This window comes from Centropristis striata, chromosome 23, assembly GCF_030273125.1.
Source record: "Centropristis striata isolate RG_2023a ecotype Rhode Island chromosome 23, C.striata_1.0, whole genome shotgun sequence".
NCBI lineage: Eukaryota > Metazoa > Chordata > Actinopteri > Perciformes > Serranidae > Centropristis > Centropristis striata.
Window position 1 is genome coordinate 10,397,980 of NC_081539.1, and position 27,368 is coordinate 10,425,347.

General features: G+C 37.1%; 1 protein-coding gene and 1 long non-coding RNA gene across 3 annotated transcripts in view; one reads left to right on the top strand and one right to left on the bottom strand.

Annotated features, from left to right (window-relative positions):
* Nucleotides 1-1,416: 1,416 nt before the first annotated feature.
* Nucleotides 1,417-11,675, bottom strand: LOC131962096 (uncharacterized). The gene is made up of 3 exons (XR_009389910.1): nucleotides 11,593-11,675; nucleotides 5,905-6,027; nucleotides 1,417-1,703 (listed from the first exon to the last, which is right to left on the bottom strand). It is a non-coding gene; the product is annotated as an uncharacterized LOC131962096 (long non-coding RNA).
* gpr158a (G protein-coupled receptor 158a) overlaps nucleotides 1,986-27,368 on the top strand; it is a 97,949-nt gene continuing 72,566 nt past the window's right edge. For both annotated transcript variants that reach the window (XM_059327055.1, XM_059327056.1), the window contains exons 1-2: nucleotides 1,986-3,094; nucleotides 24,452-24,557. In XM_059327055.1, coding sequence (XP_059183038.1) covers nucleotides 2,214-3,094; nucleotides 24,452-24,557 — 987 coding nt within the window. In that variant the 5' untranslated portion in view covers nucleotides 1,986-2,213. The remainder of the gene's footprint in view (nucleotides 3,095-24,451; nucleotides 24,558-27,368) is intronic.

Sequence of the window (27,368 nt, forward strand, 5' to 3'; positions counted from 1 at the left end):
CGACATGCCCCTACACCCAGGAGAGGGAGGGAGAGAGCAGACCTCCCCTCCACTGCTTAATAAAGCTGGATTCTTCACTGTAGTTTGCTTGGCCAACACGTGAAAGAGCAACAGCTCGCCTCAACTATAAATTACTTTATTGATCAAAAGCATGTTGAGGTTGAAGGGAAGGCATGACTGGATTCCCACAAATATGCCCTGTAGGTTTAGAGATATGGTTGCCTAGTTTTATGTAAGACTAAAACACACAGTATGGTAGAGGATTAAAAGTGTAGGCGGTGAAGCCCAAAGGACATTGTGCTGAACCGTTTGTTGTTGTGCAGTAGTTGACGAAACTAAACAAAAAATAAACTCTAAAAGTTGATCTTGCAAATACAATAAACAGCCAAAAGCATGTGGACACACTTATTGTTTAACATCTCTTATGGGCATTAATATCTTACTTTAAAAAGGTACAAAATGGTATTATTTTTACTAAAATGTCTATAAAATGACTCAACCTTTCGGACTTGCATTATCTCAAATGTTTCCAACAATTTCCAAACCCAGAGAAAACTGTAACATTAAACTTGAATTCAGTAAATGGCATTTTATCCCCTTCTAGAGTCATAAAATTGACTTTTTATCTGTTTTAAAACCACATTTTTACAATTCAATTTTTAGATATTGCTGCATTTTAACTAGATGGCCAAACAGTGTAGTTCAAATGCAATTATTAATTGAGATTGAGGTTATCCATAGGATTATGTATTAGCAGTTGCATTCAACATTAGAAGTGAAGTGATTTGTCTACTAATTGATTAGTTTAAAGCCAGAAAATAGCCTCCAATTGATTAATCATTAAAGCAATTCTTTATGCAAATTGCAGAAAATTCAGCTTTTAGCCTAAAAAAATATGGAGGTTTTCTGCCTAATTTTTTAAAAAAATTTTTATTTCATATTAAACTGAATATCCTTGGATTTTGGACTGACAAAAGACATTTCAAGACATCACATTGGAGGCTGGATGGAAATATTTTTATAATTTATAGACCAAACAATTTAGGGAGAAAATAAAATGATAATAATATGTATAAAAATAATAATTCTCAGTTAAATCCCTATTCAACATTGATATTTTGAGGTATTTATACATGGGGAAAAAATGAAAAATAATTATTGTCTAATCACAGTGGCCACCAAAAATGAATAAATATAAATATAAATAAAATAAAATAAAATATACCTTTTTTTCTTTTTCTTTTCTCGCTTTAGCATCAGTGAATTCAGTTTAAATATATATATTGCTTTAATCTTTTACAACTTTTAATTAAAGTGGCTGTAAATATTATTTTTTTTACACTTCTCAACAGTAAAAAAAAAAAAAAAACGACTCTTGAATGCTTAAGTGGCGACCAATCTTTATCTATTGATCTGAATTAAGTGCTTAATTCTGATAAATCAGATGACGCTGACTTCATCTGTTTCAGCACCGGACAGCTCCTCACCGCTCCACCAAACGCTGCGCCGCCGTGATTGACACGAGAAGCGGCCATACGCGGATCAATGGCGCTTCTGGAGCCCTATGAGATGATGAAGAAGACGGGCTTTAAGGCGCGCGCTGCTCCTGATGTGTGTCTTCGCGGCTCTGGTAGCAGGCCTACTTAATGCTTGTTGTGGTCGGAAGAGGGCGGAGTGCGTTTGTCATCCAAGTGAGAAGCTCCCTGAAAAAAAAGAAATATATAAATATAATAATAACCTGCCCCCTTTACCCCTCCCTTCCTCCTCGTTTTGATTCAGTCTATGTAGCCTGCACGCAGAGGGAGAGCGTCCGCCGCACAGCAAAGCCAAGACAGTCTTGTCTACAGTGAGAGAGAGAAAGAGAGAGAGAGAGAGAGAGAGAGAGAGAGAGAGGTGGGGGGAAACAGCTGCAAGCGGATACTCAACATCAACAAGCTGTATGAGGCATCTGTGAAGAAGAGAAGAAGAAGAGCAGAAGAAGAAGGGATTTAGCGAAGACAGCGAGGGGGTTCCTTACGTTTCCCCCCTCCTCTGCTTGTTCATTTCAAGATCAGAGGCGTGGATCTTGCAAGAATATCCTACAAGTGGTGAAGCGATGGTTTAGCGGAGCAATTTGGCTGATTTTTTTTTTTACAGCACGCCCGCCCAACGACACTGTAATTCCGAGCACCCAAACATCTGTGGACGCTTTTTTTTTCCTCTCCTGGAGGGAGATGGCTGTGTTCCGGCTGTCGTTGCTGCTGCAAGTGGGATTTGTGATCGGATCGAACCATAAATACGCGGAATGGTCAGCGCACGGGGAAGATATGGGAGCACGAGAGGCGGTTCACGGCGCTCAGACGCACCGTCGGCAGCTGGCGCATCTCCGTGCGCCTCATCATCCACCCGGGGAGACGGCGGCGGAGCTGCCGCAGAAAATAGAGGAGCATCTCCCCAGGGTGGTCACGGCTTTCCTGCACACGGGGGACTCGACCATCTTAAAGCACGCCAACTGCTCGCGGAGGTACGAGCTCACCTCTCTGCGGGGAAGGTCACAAGCCACCCCGCATCACTCCATGAGCAGCGTGCTGGATACGGTGCTGCACGCCACAAACTTCCTCAACATGATCCTGCAAGCCAACAGGTCCAGGGAGCAGAGTCTCCGGCGAGACATTGAGTGGTACCATGCCTTAGTGAGGAGTATACTGGAGGGAGACGCCAAGATCCACCGGGCGGTCGTCACTTTTAACGCGGATCCGTCCGTGGCGGGGCCCTCGGTGCTCCTCCAAGCCACCAGGGCCGGTGGAGAGATAGTCCTCCAAGACCTGTCCAGCATGGCCCACCGCCATCTGCACAACCGCACGGTGGACACAGAGTGGTACCACGATGTCAGAGACAGGAAGAAGCCCAGTTTCCATAAGAGGGTGCTGAGCCAAGACATCAGAGCAGTTGACAATTCTTTAAGAAGAGGAGAGAGTTTTATCCCGGACAAGACACATGTCAAATGGTCTGCACCCTATCTGGAGTGTGAGAATGGGAATTTTGTCCCCCGGTGGCTTCTGACCTTATCAGCTGCTTTCTATGGCCTGAAGCCCAACCTGGCTCCTGAATTCAGGTAGGCACACCTGAGCGGTCATGTTGGTGTAAACAACAAGCTCAGCAAACATCACTTTTTTCTATTAAAAACCCTTGTAACACTAAAAAACTGCACATGTATGTGAGAAAGATTGAACCTGAAGGTGAGTTCAGGTGGGTTAAACCAGCACTTCATCTCCAAACACGGGTCATACCTTTCCTCCCCAAACATACTGCAGCTTCCCACTGGCCACCCCCTCCCCTCGTCATACCAGGGGGGGTTTTCTTCTCTCCTCCAGTCTGACAAGGCGGCGGGGTGCTAAAAATAACCCTGGATGTTACTGGATGTAGCAGCGGTGGAAACCTCTGGCTACAGGCCCTAATTCATTTTTCAAAAACTCACTGGGCTGCATGCTTTACTACTCAGGAAATGTCGTGTGCCCTTTCTTTTTGGGGGCGGCTGCTAAATCAGCGATGAGTCAGAACCTTCCTGAGATGAGAGACAGCCAATTTTCTGTTAAAGGAAAAAAAAAAGAAAAAAGCACAGCAGCAGCAGCAGCAGCAGCAGCCGGCATCAGAAGATGAAGAAATGCAGAAATATGTCTGATGTTTGGGTGTCTTGTACAAACCATGTCCTGAAGCCACCCCTGCTGCAGCCTGCATGTGTAATGTGCCATGTTTATGCCACTAGTCCTGATATGCATTGAGCGTTAAGGCTCCATATGATCCTGACCAACATCTTCCCAATGAATATTTAATCCGGATCACTAGTTGTGTGTGTACTGCCTTGGATGAATCTTTAATTGATACACTCGAGTCCCTCACAGGCAGGGACGGATTGCAAATGAGTCAAAACCTGCAGTGATTATACTGTAATAGGCTATCAGCTACCTGGTGTTATCCCAGACTAAAGCCTCTCAGAGCAGCTTCACACACTTAGTCTCCTACTGAAGCAATCTGATAGGAAATGAGCCTGTACACTCAACTGATGAGCAGCCAGAACTCCACTTCTATCTGTGAAGCCAAATATCTTTCATACGCCATGGATAGTTGCAGATTTAATCCAAGTATGGCTTTCCTTCCGTGGCCAAAAGGAGCCGTTTTGTTGTCCACCCCCCACCCCAATTTCGAGGCCTCCTCTGTTAGATCGAAGGTGTGACATGCGTGGGAGTTTGGTATTGTTTGATGTCCCCGGAGAGTGGTCTGTTCAGCGACACTAAAAGAAACATCCCGCTGCGCTCCGAGGAGCAAGAGACCAAGATCCATTCATGAATCTGTTTCCCGTACACTGGGGGAAAGTGGAGTGCAGCACCAATCAAAATAAGGACATTTCCACATTATGACCCTTTATCATCACAGCTTTAACAAATGCAGTGTGGGGATGCTTAGAAATCTTGTGGATTTATTGCAGAACGATTACTTTAAACACCCTGTGAGTGACTAATAAACAACAAGAAAATGCGATATGCTTGCTTGCAAATATCATGCATCAAACTATTCAAATCCTCAGTGAGTGAATTTGTGTTAGTTGCTAGACTAGATTTCCATTTCGTGAAAATGAAAGCTCCCTTTGGCAAACAATCAGTGTATTTATCTCAGGCTTTTATTGTAAAACGTAAGAATGGAACAGTGGATCTAGGTTAGCCTATGCCTCCTTTGTCAAGGCTGAAAAGAGTAATAATATATATATAATATAATATGCGGCCTTGCTTTGGCTCATAAAAATCGACCTTGTTCCGAAAAAAAATCTTCTTTTTTTTTTTTGCTTCATGAATTTCCTGTTCTTTGTGAAAGTTCTCAAAGCAAAAACAGTCAAAATAATTATTTATATATTGACTTGCCAATTTAACTTCCAAACCCCCCCAGCCCAGTGCGTAAAAGACAGTAAGACAACGCGTTTTTAACGGATTACATTTTCTCCAAGTTCTCAGTCTTTATGCTAAGCTGAGCTAACAAAGCTGTTGAGAGTGGTATCAATCTTTGTGTATTACTTCCAGCAAGAAATACGTATATGCGTAGTTCCCAAAATGTTGCCATTTCTTAAATAATAAAGCAGAGCTTCAGCCAAGAGACAAATATCATCTCAGAAATTAAAATGACGTCAAATCGTGCACACCACTGCTTTTTCGCACAAGTAGCCTGCACAGGGGAAAATGCAGTTCACAATTAAAAGTTCCCAAGTTTCGAATACATAGGAAGCTTCACAGATACCGAAGGCTGTCAGGAAAACTTGCTCATATCAAAAGAACTGTTATTTATAACCCTCTCGTGTTTATATGGCACCATTAGCAGCCAGTTAGCTTAGCTTAGAATAAATACTTGCAGTAGAGGAAAACAGCTAGCCTGACTTAGGAAGTCACTGCTCCTAGACGAGAAATAGTCTGTCACATAATCTCTCCTAAAACCACAAGTTGGCGTTTTTATACTGCGGTTTACACTGAAAATACCAGTGTAGGAAGGTGTAGAGAGAATCTGTAATCATAGCTGTACAAAAGCGTACAAAAAACAGAGCACACTTAATGTATAGTAAAAAGGAAACCAGATTAACAGATTTTAAAAAATCACAAGATTTAAGAGGTCGGATAATTTACAGTGTTACACGTGCGTATTATTATTATATTCTATTATTGAAAATATTCATCAGCATCAAAAGGCCTTCATTCTCTTCTCTCTTCTTTTCTTTTTCTACATCTGTGGTGAAAATTTGAATTTTCAAGCCGTAAACTCGAGTGCACTTTGTCAATCACACTTCAATTATGCTTAGTCAGCCTGTCAGTCACCCATCTTATGATATTGTCTTAAACAGCTTATAGTGGGATATTTCAGGCCACATCAAAACATCAGTTTCACCTTCTTGTGTCCTTTGTGCCACGCATCATCCTTCTGTTAGCTTGTTTCTTAACAGCCATCTTTCAGACGCTCGTATCAAAGTAGCAGGCGGCTCATCCTGCATCCTCCCTGAGCCTGAGCACCCTGCCAGATAAGAAACAGGAGAGGAGGGGATAATATAGCTGCCTCAGACATCAGCTCTCCTCCGCTTCCCCTCCAGATGAATACACAATCAATACAACAATGAATTAATAATGAAAGATGTAGAACAACAACCCGGCATGGGCCATCTTGATTCCAGCCTTTTAATGCTTCAGTCACTTCCTGTTTGGCGTGATGATCTTGCAAGAAGCAAGGTGACTTGTTTTTATTCATTTAGCATATGGACATAAATCAAAAAATATTTTTTCCCCTCCCCATTTGTTTGTTGAGCAGGCAGGTGCTAAACAACTAATGCGACTTGTTAGAGCAGGAGTGTGTGGACATGTGTTTGCGATAGATCGACCTGTTGTTTCTGTGAAGGTGTAAGAAATCGCACCTCTCACACTTCTTCTCTTCTCCTCCCGTCTGTCTCTTCAGCTGCACTCGAGGCACAGGGGAGACAGCTTAGACCACACAGAGAGGACTGGCTGTTTTCAAGCGTGCAGTGTGTAACTCTGTGTGCGTGTGTGTGTGTGTGTGCATGCTATTGTTAGAGGTTGAGACATTCTCCAGGATGATACAAACCATCCTAATTGGCAGATCACTCTCACTTCGGACACAAACTTGTAACTATACACACACACAAATGCAAAAACTAGTTTGAACAGACACACAAAGTGGAAAACACAGAAAAGGAAGCGAGGGAGGTTGTGTATGTGTAAGGTGAACACACTGTACTTCAAACTCACCTTTCACAACACAAACCTTAATTGCTTTGAGGCTGAAGCTCAGGCAGCAGCAGCAGTATAATCAGGCAAACTAGCTGAAAGTATCTAAAAAGTAAAACCCAACTGTAAAGCAGTGATTCCCAACCGGGGTTCTTATACCACAGGGCGTACTTATCTAAGAGATACATGGAAAGTTTGTTGGAAACCGATTTAAAAAAATAGAAATCACAATTTGATTTAAAGAATCTATTCACATGGTCAACAACACTTTGACATAGTATGTTGCAGTTATGCAAGAGTGAAAACTTGTTAGCAAGCAAATAAATGATTTGAATGAGGTAACTTAAAGTGATTAATAAAAGAAATGGTCAATAAATAGGTAAATATATTTATATAGAAATAGTTGAAAAGTAGGATAATTGATAAATGGTTGTAACTGTTAGCTAAAAGAACTGGATTAGGTGTTGAAATAGTTTTCTAAAAGTAGGCTAATATTAAACTGTTGAAATTGCTAGCTAATGGATAAATGGTTAAGTAGTTAGCTAAAAGTAAGCTAATGAGTAAATGGTTAAAAAGTTAGCAAAATTAACTCAAAAGTGTTGAAATTGTTAGCCAATAGGAGGAAAATTATTAAACCATTGAAATAGTTAGCTAAAAGTAGTCTAATGGATAAACAGTTTACATAGCTAGCTAAAAGTCACCTAATGGATGATTGGTGAAATAGTAAGCTAAAAGTACTGGATTTAGTATTAAAATAGTTTGCTAAAATTAGGTTAATGGATGAACAACTGAAATAGTTAGCTGAATGTAGGCTAATAATTAAACAGTTGAAATTGTTTACTAAAAGTACTGGATTAATAATACAAATTGCTAGCTAAAGTAGGCTAATGGATAAGCAGTTAAAATAGCTAGCTAAAAGCAGTCTAATTGATAAATGGTCTAAATTGTTCACTAAAAGAACTGGATAAAATGTCAAAATGGTAAGCTAATAGTAGGCGAATTGATAAACAGTTTAAATAGTTTGTTAAAAGTACTGGATATGAAATTGCTAAAGTACTGGAAAAACGGTTGAAATAGCTAGCAAAAAGTAGTCTAATGGATAAGTGGCTGAAATATTTAGGTTAAAAGTACTGTACACGGAATGGTTTAAAGAGTTAATAATAGTGGATAATGGTTGATTTAAATTAACATCCAGCTTTAGTAGTAGTTGCCGAGGTATGATCGCTGACCTTAATGTTAACAGTTCAATTATATGAAGAAAAAATAATTCACCACTTTAATATCCACTAGGATAGGTAGAACTACCTGAGTTGATCTGAGAGAGCTGTGGGCGTCCCTCAGATTAAAAAGTTTGGGAACCACTGTTGTAAAGGCATTTTTTTCAGCATATCCTCAAAGGCCAAATACTGTAGGTTCTAATTAGATGGCAAGATCGTCTTCATTTACGCTTGGCTTAGCGCCCTATTTTGCTGTACAAGCAGCTAAAGTCTGGACAGCCTGACTGCTGTGGGACGCCCAGCCGTCTAACAGAGTGGGAGGCCTCAAGCTCCAGGAGGAGCCAGCAGCATCTGCTTCGATGGACACCATCCAGAAACAAATAGGAAGGAAACCCCACTATTCCCGGGGCTAAACACCATAATATATGACGAGATGAAAGAGAGCAGGAGAAGAAAAAATGCAATCCAAGAGGAAAATTAGTGGATGCTCGGAGCTAAGTATTTAAGAGCAGGAAGCTTTCTTTCCTGATAAAGAAGAAATCATAAGTGCACCTGGAATTAGTCTGACCTTGTAGACTTTCCACTGAGTGCAACCTGAATCAAGCGGGGGTTAAAGATCCCTAAGGTGCTGCGTCTCTCACTGCTGACGTCATTGGGACTCCACTGCTCAGTAAGGCGGCCTGTCAATACGATGCCTTCAGCCAGTAAATGTCAGCGTTACAGAAATTCCAACTACCAGGCTTTCTGGCTTGCTGTAAAGAGAAACTGTATTCATATTAATACTGCTAATGATGGGAATAATCTCACTGCTTTTGATATTATGGTGATGTAATTTGGTTAGCATTCAAAGGATTATAAATCTGTAATATTGTTACAGTAGGTTTATCCTTCGCTAATCTGGAATACAGATTAGAGAGGAGGCCTCAGGATGAATGACAGAGTGCTTTGTTTGGTCAGTAAAGTTTAAAAAGACTTAAGGAATTCAGCTACTTTCAGGCTTTTGGACAAAAGGTGCAAAATACAGGAAATTCACTGTTAAACCTCATCCTTTCACAATGCACACTTTTTACAGTCTCATCATAAAGGAAGACAAGAAGCTAAGGAAAGTAGACAAGTTAAACTGCATTACGAAGCTTTATGACATCTCATATTGAATATGCATACAAAAAGTGCTGTAAGCTCGCAGATACCCTTGTGTCCTTGTGTCCATTTGGGGTATCTTACTATCATATTTCAACAGAGGGAACATAACAGCTTCTGTATCTTGCTGCTCTTAGCTATATTGTACGATTTTAAATTTGACGGCAAAATATAGAATTTAAATGCAATAATGCATTCAAATAAAATCCTGTAATACATATATAAATCTGTGTTCATTATATATATATATATATATATATATATATATATATATATCTGGGCACATTTATTTCACAATTCCACATTTATTTACTTCAGGGGACTTTTATTATTATTATTTTAAAATGAAAAACTACTTATTTATTCTTTGTTGACTCAATTATATAATAATATTTAAATGTATTTACATACTCATTGCCTAATTTATTAATTTCAGGATGTCTTTCAAAGCCATATTTGTTTATTTTATAGGCATATTTATTCATTTTATTATTATTATTATTATTATTATTATTATTATTATTATTATTATTATTAATAATAATAATAATAATAATAATAATAATAATCATTATTATTATTATTATTATTAAGGCCATTTTATAATATTAAGTGTGGAAACAACAAGGGCAAAGTTACTTTTTATTCAGAAACAGTAGCTTGTCACCAACTCTAGTCAGACAATCAATCAGCAAACGCTCTTCTCACAACTGTCAGGTTTCCTTTGTCAGCAGCTCAAATTATTGAGCGATCTTCTGACTTGGCGCTTGGTCTTCAGAGGACTGCTTTTAATGACAAGAGTGTCAAGAGTCCAGAATTGCCAGCTCTCAAAAAAAGAAAAAAAAGAAGTCTTTATTCGCTTTCTGTGACAGGAGCTTCGCCACGGGCGCTGTGTCTTTTTTTGATTACCAGTGACAGAACTCAATAAAATGACCCAGGTCGCACTGAAACGTGGGTAGACAAGCAGCATCCTGCCCAGCGGCTACACTCACATTAGCTTCTGCTCGTCCTGTCAGCTTAATGCATTTCCATCACATAAGAGACATTTTCCTTGGGAGGGCTGCACAGTTCTTGCATTGTGATTGTTCCCTGACATAATGCATGAACTGTGCCCTTCTAAAAGGACAGCAATGTGTTCTTGTCAAGACACTGGGGCAGGAGAAATGTGCATGCAAGTTCATCTGGGCGTGCAAGTCTTCTGGCTACACGGATAAGCAAAAGGATCATGTTTAAGCCTGTGCCAGTCTTCCATGTTCACCTCTCCTTTATATTATTCTTGGTTTATCCGCACACAGTCAGTGTAACTGGAGACGTCAGAGCTTATTTCTCTCGCTTCAGAAGAAACATCCAGATGCTCTTCATTCTTGTGCAAATATAGGCTATAAATATAAATATTCCAAAAATCACTCCTGCAGTATGCACTTATTTCCCAGTAAACGTAAAGTCTTACAGACAATTCTGTATTATTATTTATGTCCTTACTGACATTTTTTAATACATGTACATATATGTCCTACCACAGTAAGTCAATTATGTAACACCCACAGAAAGAAATTAAAAGTATCCACCATTAGCAAAAAGGTGTAATGATGCAAATGAGACATTTCTGTTTTTCAATTTTTTTATTTGGTTTCTGTTTTTGAAATTTATTGGTAGTGGCATTCCAAACTGTTTAAATGCTTTGACTATTCAATGTGCGTACCCTTCTTGGGCAGTTGCATTAAAAGGGCAAAGAAAGAATTATTAAAATACTTATAGATATTTTACATCTATAATAAATATGTCAAGAAAAAACAAAAAGATAAAAAAGAAGCCAACCAAAGGTAAATTAGAGATGTGGGTAAGTTTTGAAAATGTGGGCAAATTTGTGTAACATTGAGAAAGAATCCCATGATGGACTTAAAAAAGGGAAGAGACACAAAAAGAGAAAAGAAAGAAAAATATGGACAGCAAATTTACATTAGACAGATCACCAAATAACTGGTTATAATAATGCTTGGTACATTATTATGTTCCAGAGACTACATTAATGTAATAAAATCAGTTAGAAAACCTTGTAAACATTGGGATGATTTAGCAAATTTACATTTATATGGAATTTACAAAGCAGGAGATCATAAAATTCAACAAATTGACGTTTTCGCTTGCTTACGTCATCATTACGCAACGTTTGTTTACATTGTCGCTACGTTGTAGAAAGCGCGCATAATCCCAGGCTCATATAATACAGACACGCCTCGCATTTTGACTTTTATTGTTCATATTTGTGGGACAGTGTCAAGTACTTTTTTCACGCATGGACGTGTAGGTTGAGATCGGCGCACACGGAGATTTCGGAGGGAAACCGGCCTCGTTAAGAAATGTTTTTACAGCTTTACTCGCTGACTGCTGCTCGCGTTCGGCAATAAGATGAGACACAGACCAGTTATTGAGCAGAATATCATACTTTTTTCAACAATGACTTTCAAAAACTACCTACCTACCTTCAACCGGTGATAGAAGTTGTTGCAGTGACGCTGACAGCAGCACACCTCTGCTCAGGTAACCAGCAGCGGCGGAGGAAGTATTGAAACAGCGGTGTTACGGTTCAACTGGTGACCGGTTTATCTGGTGACAGGTACGGCAGCACTTAAGAACAAAAAGAGAATTCGTGCCTGCTCTCTTTATCTAGTTATTTTCTTACGAAGTAAAATGTTATCTCTGGAGTCTTCTTAAAAGTCTACATAAAAAGTGAGTGTGTTTTAAACCACAGACGCATTTGGCTGAAAGTCACCAGTTAACATGATCACCAGTTAACATGGTCACCAGTTAACATGGTCACCAGTTAAGCCATAACAGCGGTCCACTTTTGGTACAGTTGGTTTCTCCAGCCTTACCAGGGATGATAAAAATTACAATAGACTATCAAAACTAAGTGTCACTCCAGTTTATTTTATGACTCCTAGATAGATATCGTAATATAGGCAGGCTACTTTGTCAGACCAACAAGACAACACTGTGTACAGTTTAGTATCTGTATTGATATTGTACATAAGGGGATTATCAGTCAAAATAAGAAATACAGTAATAATAAAAATATATTAAAAAAATAAATAAATAAAAATATATATTTAGGTGATGGTGCTGTACAGTTTTGTGCAGGAATATGCATAGCAGTTAACCATGTAATGTTTGCATTCCTAAAAAAAAGGGAACGCTAATGATGTTGCATATGGGAAGCATTACAAATGATTCGCTACATTGCTCATATCAGCCTCATGTTATCACACTTTAGTCTCCACTGAGAGATAGCTAATAATAGCTGTTAATAGAATAGATTCTCATGCAGCGCTTGATCTGGTATTAGTCTTAATCCATTCACTGCACTTGTTTTACCACAGCTCTGTGCCAGTGGATTTACTATGAAATTAACTATGACAAAAAAAAATCATGAATAGATCTCTTCTGTGCTACAATTACTTGAAACTCAGACTTTAGACCGCAGCCTCCTGTTCCGTACAGAGTGGCTAAATGGGCAAATCAATCTCAGAGACCATTTTCTGGGCCTGAATGGAAACATACAGCTCAAAGCATATAGGCCTGGCATTCAGTATTCAATCATGAATACATCAAAGACTGACTTGTAACAAAGAGGGCACATGGAGGCCTTCATTGCGAGAATGTTTCAGTGACTATCCTTTTGTAGCCCATCAGCAATTGCCCAGATATATCTACAGTCAAGTTGATAATGCTGGGGCTAACATTAGCACAGTCTGACTGGTCTGTCAGAAAGACCAGAGCCCCTGCTGGTGGGATGCTCCTCTCTTTACTGGCCTGGCCTTTAGACCCACAAAGAATGGAGGATGAAAGGAGAGTGCACTCTGTTTCCTGGGGCACCACTATCTCCTGCTCTCTGTGATAATCCCGTCTTTATGCCCGAGGGCCTTGATGGCCACCATGATGCTTCTGCTTCACGTTGGCACTCTCAAGTTATGACCCAGTGCTTGTGCCGCCTGAACGCACTTTTAGTTGCTGTCTCCGTTTCAGCCTTCGCCCAATTTCTTTTATTTTATACAACATACAGTCATGGAAAAAAGTATTAGACCACCTTAGTTTTCTCCTTGCTTTCTTATTCATTTAAGAGCTGATATCTCGCCATTTTCCATGGTAGTGTTGATAATGATTTTGGCTATTATCAAGAAAACCATGGGAAATGGCTAGATATCAGCTCTTAAATTAAACGCTTGTTGTAGTCATTACTAGTGCAGTACCCGTAGGAAGTATGCAACGTCTGCAACTCCATAAAACACTTACTTTTCATAAGGTACGCACACCATCCAGCACATACACATTGAACATTGATATTCACTGGAAACTATTTGAATATCATTGGAAAATCGAACCTTGTAGCGCACTTTAAAACTCCAAAAGATAGGTAGGCTAAATAGACTTACAGATGAGATGAGTCAGGGTGGAAATCCAGAGTGAATTGTGTTACTGACCAGGTGTAGGCCTATCACACAAAGGGGCGGAGCTCCCCTAAAAGGTGTTGGATTGGAAACAGTCGAATCCAATTTTGAAAAATGAATTAAAAAATCTTCAAAATCAAGATGCACACCTTCATGCCATGCGCAAGCCACATACGAAATCTTAGGTCAGTCTGACTAACGGTCAGTGAGATATACCCTAGACACACATACACACACACACACACACACACGCACACACACAGACACTTCTTGTTTTTATAGATAGATATTTGTCCAAACAAATGTACTTAGTTAGTTGTACCAGGCTTTAAAATGAACAAGAAATTTGAGAAAACGATGGTCTTATCATTTTTTTCCATGACTGTATGTCCACTTTGGCTGGGATGCTAAAGACTGCCTGGAGATTTGGAAGATTGTCAGGAAAAAAGGAGAAATAATCTTTGTTTGTATCAGCTCACGCTTTAACATTTGCTTGTAAAATTGAAAGACTGTACAGACATTTTGATGACTCCTACATGCGGTTCTTGTGCTCTGTGCGATTCAGTGGGCTCTATCTTACCCTTATTACATACAGGAGAATTGAAACGGAGGTAATTTCTCAGCAAAACAACCAGCAGTGCAGAGAGAAAAAAAAGCGAGGTCAGTTTGCCCCAAGGCAGGACCGGAGCAGCAGTTATTAATAACAGAAGTACAGGCAACGAGAGCGTTGCACTCCCCCGGTCTCCACTGGGAGCTGGTTATAGTAAACCTGCTCCTATACACCTGGAGAACATGCCGCACAAGCAGTATTTGTCTGTGTGTGCGTGTGTGTGTGTGTGTGTGCAATGGACAGAGAGAATATTGGCTCCTCAGTGATGTCAGTGATTGTATGTTATGTCATATTTTAAATATTAATAGCAACTGAAATGTTTTTATCGCTACGTTGTCATTAATAATTGAAGATATTTTTTGACATAGTCAGATGTCAGCGCTGTAGTGGCAGTGCATTTGCTGCACATAATAAATCTGCTATGAACCGGAGAACTCACAATAGATATCACGTTTATTCTGGTTCACAGTTGTGATTGACTTTATTGATAATAAGATTTTCCTTTGTTTTCACCATGCAGCTTTTATTTATCCTGCTGAATAAGCAATAATACTGACCGCCAAATTAGGGCAAAGCGGGTCTCCCAACAAGCACACTAAATTTGTGTGTTATTTCATTAACTGCAAATTTATTTGGGAATATTCGATGACTAAAATAATATCAAACAAAATTGATAGGCAACCTTTTTTCAGTCCCTACATTTTGTTAAAAAAATGTGTTCAAGTAAATTACCATAAATTGGGAGAATAAGACATTTATTTTTTTTTATGTCATGATCCTGGCCGAAATAATTGTGTGTCACAATATTATCCAGATAATCATCAAAATATGCTCTTGAAGGGGCACTAAAGCATACCCGAATTCTTTACCTAATATTTTGTAAAGATTTTTTTTTTTTTTTTATTGCATTACTGGTTGGGCACAGGTTTTATTTTAGTAAACATCTGTTTCAAACATTCAAACAGTCTTAAATAATGTATCATATGTATCACAAATCAGAACCCCCTGCTGCAAGGGATACATAAATGCATAGCAACATTGTTTATAGTCCAGGGGTGTGCCATATCGTATCGTTCACGATAATATCGGTATATTTTTTTTATGGTTAAAAAAAATGCATATCATGATATTGGCAACATTCCTACTTCTTGATGTAGTGGTTGAAGTTGTTTTAATCACAAAAAGCTACTTAGATTCTGTCGCTAAACACATGCAGCTTTCAAAATAAGAGCACGGTGTGTTAACAGAATCCACTAAAGAACTTACAAGAAGACTGTCAAAATAAGAAGCCTTAAATAAATTTATTCTCCTTTACAAAGTGTAAAAATGTAAAAATATGCCCCCCGAAACCCCTAAATGGTTATTTTTTATTATTTGCTCATACTCAAGAGTCAAGAGTAAACGTTTTTGTATTTGGCAACTGTTGAGATTTGCACTTCACACTACATTTTAGATTTTTATTTATTTATACAGACTAAAAAAACATATTTTCTATATCTTTTTAAGTATTTAGTAATATCGTGAAGAATAATTATTATTGCAAAAATAGCCTGAAATATCGTGATATTCTTTAAGGGCCATACCTAAGATAGTCTGTTCTTTTTTACATGATAGTTGTCATTCAAAATCAGGCTTTATTTTTTTAGTTATTTACAATGGTAGACAGCAGTTTCATCAAATTGAATTAAATACAGAAATGATCATTTAACAACAATGAAGTCTGGCATTGTGGAGTCCAACTGTACTTCTTTGTACTAGATTGAAGTGTAAAAATGTCACCATGTTCACTTTATCTGGCTTTAGTTGTGCTCGTTGAGGTGTGAGAATGTGCCCACACGTCCAATTTAACTAATCTAACTTTTTTTCTTGGCCAAGCCTTCAGCCATGGTGACATGCTGAGGATTTTGGTACGAGTGGAAAAATGTGGGCACTCGCTTTGTGGCAATCTGGAATAAATTAGGGAATCAATATAAGACTGTTTGTTAGCGAGCTGGTGAGGAAATTTAGAATTACCCCGATTATAGAAATTCACCAAAATCAACTTATAGTGAGTGTTTTTATTGCGATATTTATATTATATTTATATATTTAGATTCGAAGAATGATGATACATTCTGAAAAGCGAAATCTTTGCACACTTCACATATGAAATTAATATGAAATAAACCAGTAAAACATCCAACACACTGACAGTTGTGTTGGATGTTTTACTGTTTTATTTCATATTCATTTCATATGTAGTGTTATTATTTGTTATTTGTGTACCAGAAACCCTTAGAGTGTAATACTGTGCTGACCATGTGTGTTTCACTAGTAAGTATTAGCTGGTAATATGGCACAAAACCACAATCCTGTTACCTGGAACATAACTTTTTAGGGTAAAACTCATGCCTGTAACAATATTTTTTGTATCTTGTGATGCAATGTGGTCAGACACCTGACACCCAATTAGAAACTAGTGTTTTCCATTTTAATAATAACAAATGAGACTGTGAAACTTCTACTTTTTAAATATTTTTTTTACAACTGACTTTTGACTTGTCACAGCAGAAAAATTCATAAGAATATTTACTTCAGTAAAAGTACTAATACCACACTGTGAAATTACTCCACTACAAGTAAAAGTCACGCATTCTAAACTTACTGAAGTAAAAGTAAAAAAGTATTAGCATCAAAATTTACTTAAAGTATCAAAAGTGGACCGACTTAGATTGTTTTATATATTCCAAATATATTATTGGATTACATTTATGTAAGCAGCGTTTGAATTGCGTTGAATCAAATTTAGTTTAAAAATCTAAAAAAAAAGTATTTTTTCGGGATGAAACTTCTGCTTGGCTTATCGAGTGTAATCAACATATAAAATGAAAAGGGTCACATATTTACATGTTTATATTACATACAAGAAATTACTCAGGTTGATTTATCAGTATCACTGAATAAAAGAAAAAAAATTAAAATGTGATATAAAATTTTCCAAAACTCAGTGTCATGTAAAACCATTGCATTTTACATGTAGATCTTTCGAATGTACATTTAAAAAAGTTTTAACATGCATTTTTTATGAAAAACTAGTAAACCATGATCTGTAAGAGGTAAAGAACATTGCGCTAAATGTTGATTAAGATGGTTAGTAATGGAGTTAATAATGAAATATAAACAATGTTTATTGTGATTTTTGATAATTAAACATGCCCGGGTCAAATTGTCCTTTGAACATTATTCCTGTTCCTGAGAAACGAACATAACAGAAGGGTTAACTACTTATTATACTGTTATGAGGTTTAATTTAAAAAATAACAATTTATTATGTTTTTTCATGTTAAATCTTGACCTGAAAAGTAACCAAAGCTGGTAGCTAAATTTAGTGGAATAAAAAGTACAATATTTGCTTTCAAATGTAGTGGAGTAGAAGTATAAAGTTACATAGAATAAAAAAATACTCAAGTAAAGTACAAATACCTCAAAATAGTTCTTGAGTAAATGTATTAAGTAACATTCCACCACTGCACAGGTGTAACCAGTAACACTGATCATGCCAGTCAGGGCCATGTGATTACTGTTATTAATCACACCTGTGCTTTCTCTGCTGTGACAAGTCAAAATGTGAGCTGCTGAATATAGATCAGTGGTGAGTTTGAACTGTTTGTCACCGTCGCAGTGTTCTGTGCTTTCTGCCATCTCGTCTTTAATTACACAAAACTGGAACCCTTTCTTCCCAAAAGTGATAAAGCAGCACTGACAACTTGCTCTGCCACTTTGTGTTTTGTGTGGCGTTTAGCTGAGTTACCACAAGAGATGGTTTGACTGAGCAGTGGATGGGACAAGGTGTTAACATGCCTCGACGTCCCAGATAATGTCAGCAGTGTCTTTTTGTTGTCCTGGCATTTACATTTGCCTACTCGTATACGGAATATTCTACATAAGAAACTATGAATTCATTATGTAAATTGATCCAGTGTGAGTTAGTTCTGCATCTTTTACCATTAATGAAGTTTGAGTTTGTACTGTTGGCGGTCTTTTCTTTGTCATTGCAGTTACGGTATCTCACGATAACTTTACAGTGCTTTGTCATTGCTGCTTTGTACTGTGTTTTAAATGCATCACTTACCACGAGTCTGTCTCTTTAAGTCAACACATGAACACTTTATTAATGGGTCCAAAGTGGGGATGGGAAGATTTAATAGATGATCGATTAATGGTCGTTAAGAATTTGTTCGATCACTTAGAATTTCTTATCGACCTGTGTATTTTTTTATTTTCATTTCATCTATGACTGCCTATCGGTACTCACTGAACTGAAACACGTCCGATCGTTCTGTTCTGCAGCCGTAGGTCAATAAGCCAATGAGCTGAGAATACGTGCATCACGTTTTTAAGTAACTATGTCACTTCTGGTAGTCATGTTGCCCTTGTACCTTGTAAGGCCCCTTCACTTCCTGCATTTACATACATTTATTTACTGTTTAATGTCTTATAGGGCTGGGCGATATGGACCCAAAGTCATGTTATATATATATATATATATATATATATATGTTAGATATATATCCCGATATTTTTATCGCAAAGTGAGAGCAAATGTTCAGCCAAAGTCAAAGCCAAGTATGACATGTCACAAGTAGTTTTATTGAAACTTTTTATTGAAAAACTTTTATGTATGAACATAAATACTGTATAACAACAGGAGTACCTTTTTTTTTCAAATCAAAGCTACATAAAGTGCACATGTGAATGAAAAATATCTTAAATAAAAATAGCCTATGAAATAAAATAGGGCAATCTTTTTCTGAAATAAATATATTTATATGAGAAAAGAATAATGAACATTACAAAATAACCAAATATGACAAACCCTAGTAAGAGCAGCATTTATATATAAAGAAAAAAAAAAAAAACTATATCGATATATGCAATATGGTCTAATTCTATATTACATTAAAAAATATATCCTTGTATCGCCCAGCCCTAGTCTTACCAGGAATTTTGGGCCCTAAACCTAGATCAGCGGTTTTGTAGCCTAAATTCAACGAAAACTGCAAAACTCTATAACGCGAACCACGAAATGATCATTGAGGTCGTTATGGGTGGTATTGACCAATGACCTATAATGTAATTTAGGCTGAAAATCTTGTTGCAATTAAATCAGGCTTTCACCATCTTAAAGGACGTGCACACACATCTAAATTAGTAGAGGAACACTCTCAGTTTGAAACTGGCCTGTGCTGTGACCGGCCAAAGTCTGCCGTCACATGCAAAAACCAAGCGGAGGTGCACGCGTCTAGTTTCCCCTCAGACCACTTAAATTACAACATCCTAAAAGATTATTATGAAAAAATGCCTAGCTCAGCTTTAAGAGCATATCACAGTTAAAATTGTCCTCCATTATTATCTCGCTGAGACCACTAAGGACTCTTTAACAAAGAGCACTGGAGGCAAAATGCATTAATAATACAAATCAATTCTAATAGAAGCCTTATTAGCCGATGAACGCTGGTATAAAACTCACTCTGAAGGGGAAATCAACCCTGAAACAGAGGTGACATTCATATTAGCTCAAGCTAGAAGCTGGAAGAGGTTAGCAGTGACTTTACTCTGCGTTTCTCTTTGCTTTCTGTTAATCCTCTAACAAAATAAAACCCATGAGAATGCTCAAACAAGCATCAAGGCAGTTAAAGGTTATTACAAAGTCACTCGCTGGTTTATTGTCAGTGAAGCAGCTCCAGGTTTTGCCTGATTAAACAGATTACAGCTGTGATTAAGAGTTGTGTATTTTATTCACACTAATCAAACTTTTGTGTCCTTCTTCATGCAGATGTTGTGCATGTTCGCCTTTTTTTCATGCTGCTGAGATTTACAGCTCTGGAGCATGTCCTCCACAAAGTTTAAGCCTTTATTGGGCGAAGAACTATATTTGGTAACTTCAGTGGATATCAAAATGGGGTCCCCATGTCTTGTATGAGGAGAACTTGACTATGATGGCATATTAAGGCCAAGTATGAATAAAAATAAAAATACAAACCGGGGGGGAGTTGCAAATTTACTATAAGTGCCAAATCTAAAAGAAAAAAATGTGCAGTTTTAAGATATTTAAAGTGGCAAATCTGCTCGAAAAAAGTCGCAGATTTACGAGACAAAAGTGGGGGGAAAAAACTACTTTTTTTCTCGCAGATTCACCACTTTAATCTCATAAATCTGCACATTTTTCTCCTAGATTTGACACCTTTATCTCGTAAACTTTTTTCTCAAAATATTACCCCCCTCCCCTGGGTCCGTATGTTTTTTTTTTACACATTCTGGCAGTATGTAATATCCTCCAATATTCTCCAGGGTTGAAATTTGGAATTTGCAAGTATTTCAATGAGTGCCCTATTAAGGGTTAAAGAAATACTGTATATACTTGCTGGTTTGTATACTGCATACACTGTAACAAATTTCTGTAAGAAAACAGCCAAATTGTGACAGTAACATACTGTTTTCCATTTAAAAAGGTATTATACTGTAGAAAACAATGCATTCTGGGCAATATTTGTAGGTAGCTTGCCGTTTCCCATAAATTATATGATATATATAAATGATATTTTCTAAGTCTCTTCTTGTCCACGTTTTTTAATGGCTGTATTTTACTTAACTAACTCATTCAGTATTTGGTATATTAAAATGACTGAGGTTACAGTGAAGACAGCGCTTAATTTGTAGTAATTGGGTTTCAGACAGTAATATGCTCTATTTACAGAAAATGACTGCATTGTATAATGCAACAATATTGCTACTACACTGTAAGACTTTGCTGTAAATTTACAGTAAAATTCTAACAGTAACTTGCTGTATTATGATTGTACAGTATATTGCTGTAAAAACAATGCATTGTGGGAGTTATCATGATTGCTCAGGCATTCCAACGGTCAAAATGATATTTTTACAGGAATTTACTGTTTTCAGCTGAGCATGTCGGGAAAATGAAGCCGTTATTATCGAAAAGAAGAAAAGTTTTATTTTATTTCTTTGTTTTGTTTGTTTTATTTATTTTGTCTGGGCTGAAATAATCATAATGTGTTTTTTCCAGTAATCCTAATATAGAGTTTAAATGGATTAGTTTTATCCATCAATTTTTTTTTCTTCGTTACGAGACAGTAAACAGACCTGTATTTCTATAATACACTAGAAGTACTGTCAATTTTACAGTAACTTACTGGCGAAACTGCTGCCAGTAATTTACTGTAATTTTACAGTAAAAAGTTTTACAGTGTAGCTTCAGCACTATACTGTGTTTTAGTCTACTGTAAAAACCAATGAAATGCAAGATTTTACTGTAATTCAGTATGTGGTTTTATCACAGTACCATACTGTAAAGTAAATAACAGTAAAGGAACTGTAAAATTAACAGTATAATGCTGGCAACCCTGCTGCCAGTATTTTACTGTTAATTTACAAGACAATTGTTTACAGTGTAGGCCTATATGGGGTTTGTCCTGTGTGCTGCAGCTGTCGGATAGAAAAAGACATATGCCACAGCAGTGAAAAGACGGCCAGAATCAGAGAGACTGACCTTCAGAATCACAGACGCTGACCTTCTCTTCATAGAGCTTTAGGCAGCTAAGTAAGTGTAAATCCTCAGCAGCCCTTTAGAAGTTCCCGCCTGGCTCAGCTGGCCGAAATGGAGCAAAGACTCAAAGCTTTCCAAGCCACCGTTGCTGAGTGTTTTGTTTTGTTAAGTGATCTATCGGCAGTTTATCGTCTGAGTTTCAGCTGAGCAGGAAGAGAGGAGATTAAGACGTGGAACAATTTATTTTCGGTTTCCCCAAAAAGCACATTTGTTTTACAGTTTTAACAGCCACTCAGTCATACATATTATTTCCTGAAATTGCATTATAGCCTGTTGGGTTACATGTGTTGTTTGAAAATGTTTTAACAATTTATTGTGCATCTGTGTGCAAATGCGATGTTGCCATTAAGTCAGTTAGTTAGCTAACAGGCTACTGCTTCAGAAATTTATTTTTAGAGTATATTAGTTAACCTTTTGGCAATTGATACCATTAATGCAAGGTCCAAGATGAACTTTTCTGTCTACTGGCCAGTGGCTGTTAAGCAGAACATTTTTTTAAAAACACATTTTTTTTAAACTGGCCATAAAACTGCATAAGATACAATATTATTAATTAGGTTAAGTTCCACTTATACAGAAGAGGATTAGGGCCAGGTTGGAGACACAAATAAATCATTATTAAGTTTGAGAAAAAAGTCGAAATGTCGAGAAAAAAAGTCGAAATACAAAGTTGAGAAAATATGTATATCATGCATAATATAATACAATTTATGTCTAAGAAATTCACATAAATTACATAAAAGCAGATTTTCCCCAAAACATAGTTCTGATAGCTACTACCAAGAGTAGCTCATATATGTTGGGGGATTTTAGCACTACTACACCCTTGAATATTGTAGTCATTGCAATATTTTATGAGATTTATGAAAATCAGGTTGTAGACACAAATTTTTGAATATCTTTCCAACTTTACCAAAAACAAAAAGTTGACTTTATTCTTGCGATTTCTACTTTTTTCTCGAAATCGTATTTTGACTTTGTTCTCGACATCTCAACTTTATTCTTGTTATTTCGCCTTTTTTCAAATTGCATAATGAAAAAAAAAATCATCATTATTTTTCCCCTACCTGGCCCCAGTCCTCTTCCATACACTTATGTACATTTACTTTAAACCTTACTTCCGCCGTGCCATGTGTCGCCACAAAGATTTGTGATTTTATCAATCATTAACGGTCATACGTTGCATGTTGCCACCAGTGTGCAAAGAGTCGATGCAAAACAAAAGTTGTCAATCAAGTTATTAGCTGCAGTGGTGAGAGTTTGCAGGGCAGTAGGCATATTTCATCAACCCGCCAATGGCTGACCTCATTCGTTTTTAATCACTGACATATATTTTACTTGCATTTGGCCAGTTCCGGGTGCTATTTTTGGAACCTGATTAAAAGTATGCCGAATTGTCTGATAGCAGTTCTTGTTTGCAGTGTACCCGTGGAAGCAGACATCTGTCAAGTGACTGCTTTGATGCCAAAGAAAAGTTATAAATGTTATATTTGTCGAGCAAGTTCTGAGTTATAAGGAGCATCGCTTTTTTTCTAAGCTGATTTATGGACCTTTATTTGCGATGGGTATTTGATATAATCATGTCCTCTGAAAATGTAAGTCGCACTGAATCTAAAAATATTTGTATCCTGCCTGTGTGTTTAGATTTCTGCCTCTGTGTCCCACTTTCTGTCTGTTGGAAAAGTGACCAACAAAATGATCATTCCTACCTTTTTTAACTACATTAATATAAACATGGAGTTTCTCCTTATGTCAATCTTGTTTATATCTTCCATTGACTTTCCCCCTGTTGTATTGGGCCTTCTTGCTGTTTTTAAAGTTCTATTAATAATTAATATAAGACTTTATTTATCCCACAGTGGGGAAATATAGTCGTCACAGCAGCTCAAGATACAAAAATATAGTTATAGAAAACAGAATAAGAATATAAAAAATAAGACATATACATACATTCTATACACATTATATACAAACATTTCTGCTATTCGGCATTTATTATTAATATATATTTTTTGTGTTTGTTTTCCTGAGAGTACTTTGCATTTTACAGATATTGCACATTGGAGAAAATATATTTTAGCATGTTAAATAAGTTAAATAAGTTGATATCATGCAAGAAAAATAAATGTATAATGATTTATAAGATAAATGCATTATTAATGCACTACTTCTGACTGTATTTGTATTACCACCTTTTGATTTGCCAAATATAAGCCTTTGTTTCTCCTCTTCCCTGTTAATTACCTAATCGCATGCATGTTTAAACACAAGACACTTTAAAAGGGTAAATAATAAATGTTGATCATGCGAATTGTCTGAGCTAATGAGGTGATCAGTGCGTGCGTGCACACAACAACAGCAGCAGAAATGCAAATACTGCAGCACATTGCTGACGCGCGCAGGATATGCTGGATCCATTTCTAATGCATATCGATCATATTGATTCGAAACAAGACTTTGTATCGGTTTCCACCACCATATTGACATCCAATCATGTATTTATCAGCATTTATCAAACGTATATTAACTGTTTACTCTATCATTGAAAAATATCTGTGTCATTTTCTCTAAACTTTCAGCGGATACAACCTGTAAAAACGCAGCATCGCTCACTTTTCCTTTCACTGACATTCTTAATTCTTCAGTAGCCGAGTTAATGGTGTCCTCCTGTCTTGCAGGGGCGTAGTGAGAGTGGACATTAATCTGCAGGATGTTGATATCGACCAGTGCTCCACTGACGGCTGGTTTGCTGGAACCCATCGATGCAACCTGACCACTATGGAGGTGAGTGTGCCGAACATGCGGATTAGACAGAAGATTGATTCGCTCTGGAAAACTGAACTGTAACGTACACGCATTGCAGTCACATCTCCACGAGGGCACTCAATGGAAAAGCACTAAATCTGTACACGTGTGATAAATGGATGGTAATCTGATTCCTCTTTAATGATACTGTTACAACCTACTACCACTTAACTGAAGGCTATCTTTTAAAATGCATACATAAAAATGTCCCCTTTTAGCATCTCCTTTAGGATAAGAAACATGTTTATGGGGGGCTTGTTTTCAAAGCAGATCAATGCTCTGCAAGTGAATTAGTACTTTGGTTGCTTTTTGTGTTTGCAATAAACATATACAGCACATTTGACAATAGTTACAACTAGGGATGGGTGTTTGGAAGAAACCTGTCAACTCCAGCATCTTTAACAAACAATTGATTAATCGCTACAAAATAAAAAATATATACAGTACTATGCAAAAGTGTTTTGATAACAGGCGCTTTTATTTTGAAAAGATGAAAACAGACTTCCTGTTGATCATAAAACTAACTCAAGCAAGATTAAACTGTTAAGATAATGTCAAGGAGTTCAATGTTTTATGTTTTAGCCCCCGAAGAGGCATGAGGTTAGTTTCCACAGTAATCTTGCATATTTAAGTGTGTTTTGTGTTTCAATAAGTTTTGGATCAAATTAAACCTAGTAATTCATGCTAGCAAGGTGTGATATAGTAAGCTAGTTTTGCTCAAATTAATATTCTTGTATTTCTGTGTGTTTTATAATTGTTATTGCAACTTTCAGTTTGCAAACTGTAGTTTTATCCAACTTAATTCTCAGCTCATTGTCTTATTGACGTACGGCCGCAGAACTGAACGATCGGTGTGTTTTAGTTCAGTGAGTAATGATATGTCAGAGATAAAATTAAAATTAAAAAATACACAGATCGGTTTGAAATTCCATGTGATCGACCAAATTCTTAACGGCCATTATACGATCGTCAATTAATTGTTCCCATCCCTAGTTACAACTGTGCAAATAATCACTTTATAGCTATCCTTATCTATTATCCAGTGTAGATGTTGCAATGAAAAAGCACCTTAATCTTTGTTAAACACACCTGCGCCTTGATATTACCTGTCAAGCTTCTGTTCCTATGAAGTATGATGTGTCTGTCTGGTGCGTGAAACTAGGTAGACAGATCGGCACAACACTTAATTTGTTGTTTTACTGCTCATCCGGATGACCCGACATTTTTTTTTTTTTGGTAATAGAGATACAGTATAAGGACGACACATCTTAAGGGACTGTTTACAGGGTCAAGAAATATATTTAACTTAAAAATTTAAGTGATGATGGAGATGGAGAGTTGGAAACGTGTTCAGCCTTGGTGGAGGAGAAAATAGCCCGGGCCATTTTCATACTGATGAAAAATAGCCTGTCTCAGAGCCTTGAAACATGTGGGCAGAGCTCTTGGACAAGATGATAAAACTCTCTGTGCTCTGCTATTTTTAAGAGGATGTCAAGTACCCACATCCTCCATTCTGAATTGGAGAACTGTCATTAATTTTTATTTCCAACAATGTGTACGCATAACCACTTTTTAAGATGATACATCAAACTTGTTTCTACATCCAGCAGTTATGGAGCAACATTACCATCCATCTAGAGTCGTGTTTGCATCCACTTGCCGAATATAAGTCTATGAATTCTCTTTTAGCTCTGTTTTTGGTCTCCACCAACCTCTGAGAGAAAAATCTGTCTTCTTAACTGCTAAATGTTCCAGTATGTTCACCAGCTAGTTGCACACTTTGCTTATTTGTGGTTTGATACTGGCTCAATACACCCTGTCCATAAAGTCTCTTTATGATTAAAAAAAATAAATTACAAAGGCAATTGATGATTACAATTGACATTACAAAAGAACTAAATATGACAAACCCTAGTAAGGGCACCATTTATATGTAAAGAAAGTAAAACATTGAAAATCGATATATCGCCCAGCCCTAATATCTGTTCCTCATTTTGTAATAATCTCCACATATTTGGTTAAACCATAGGTTTTATTTGCTTTTTTACAACATTTTTTAAGTCGTAAAGAGACTTAATGGATACTGTATATTGTTTTTGTTGTTTTTTAATCGTCATCATCATATACATTTGCGCGTTAAACACATTGCGAAAGACTGTCTATTTTTAAATTTTATCTCTGACTGCCTATCAGTATTCACTGAACTAAAGCCAATGAGCTGAGAATTAATTTGGATAAAGCTACAGTTTGCAAACTGAAAGTTGCAATAACAATTATAAAACACACAGAAATACAAGAGTATTAATTTGAGTAAAACTAGCTTACTGTATCAAACCTTGCTAGCATGAATTACTGGGTTTAATTGTATCCAAAACTTATTTAAACAAAAAACACATTTAAATATGCAAGATTACTGTGAAAACTAACCTCATGCCTCTTCTTGGGGCTAAAACATAAAACACTGAACTTCTTGACATTTTCTTTACAGTTTAATCTTACTTTATTTAGTTTTAAGATTGGCAGAAATTCTCTTTTCGTCCTTTCATAATAAAAGCATCCGTTATCAAAACTGCCTTTTTGCATAGTACTGTATATATATCTTTTATTTTGCCCATGTATGCATGTTTTCATACATACTGGAGTATGTATAAAAGCATAGCGATTAATCGATTAATTGATCGTTAACGCTAAAGATGCTCGAGTTGGCAGGTTTCGCCCATCCCTAATCACAACTCATTAATACTTTCCGCCTGCTTTCATAGTAACCTTTAATGTGGCGAGTGCTGCCGT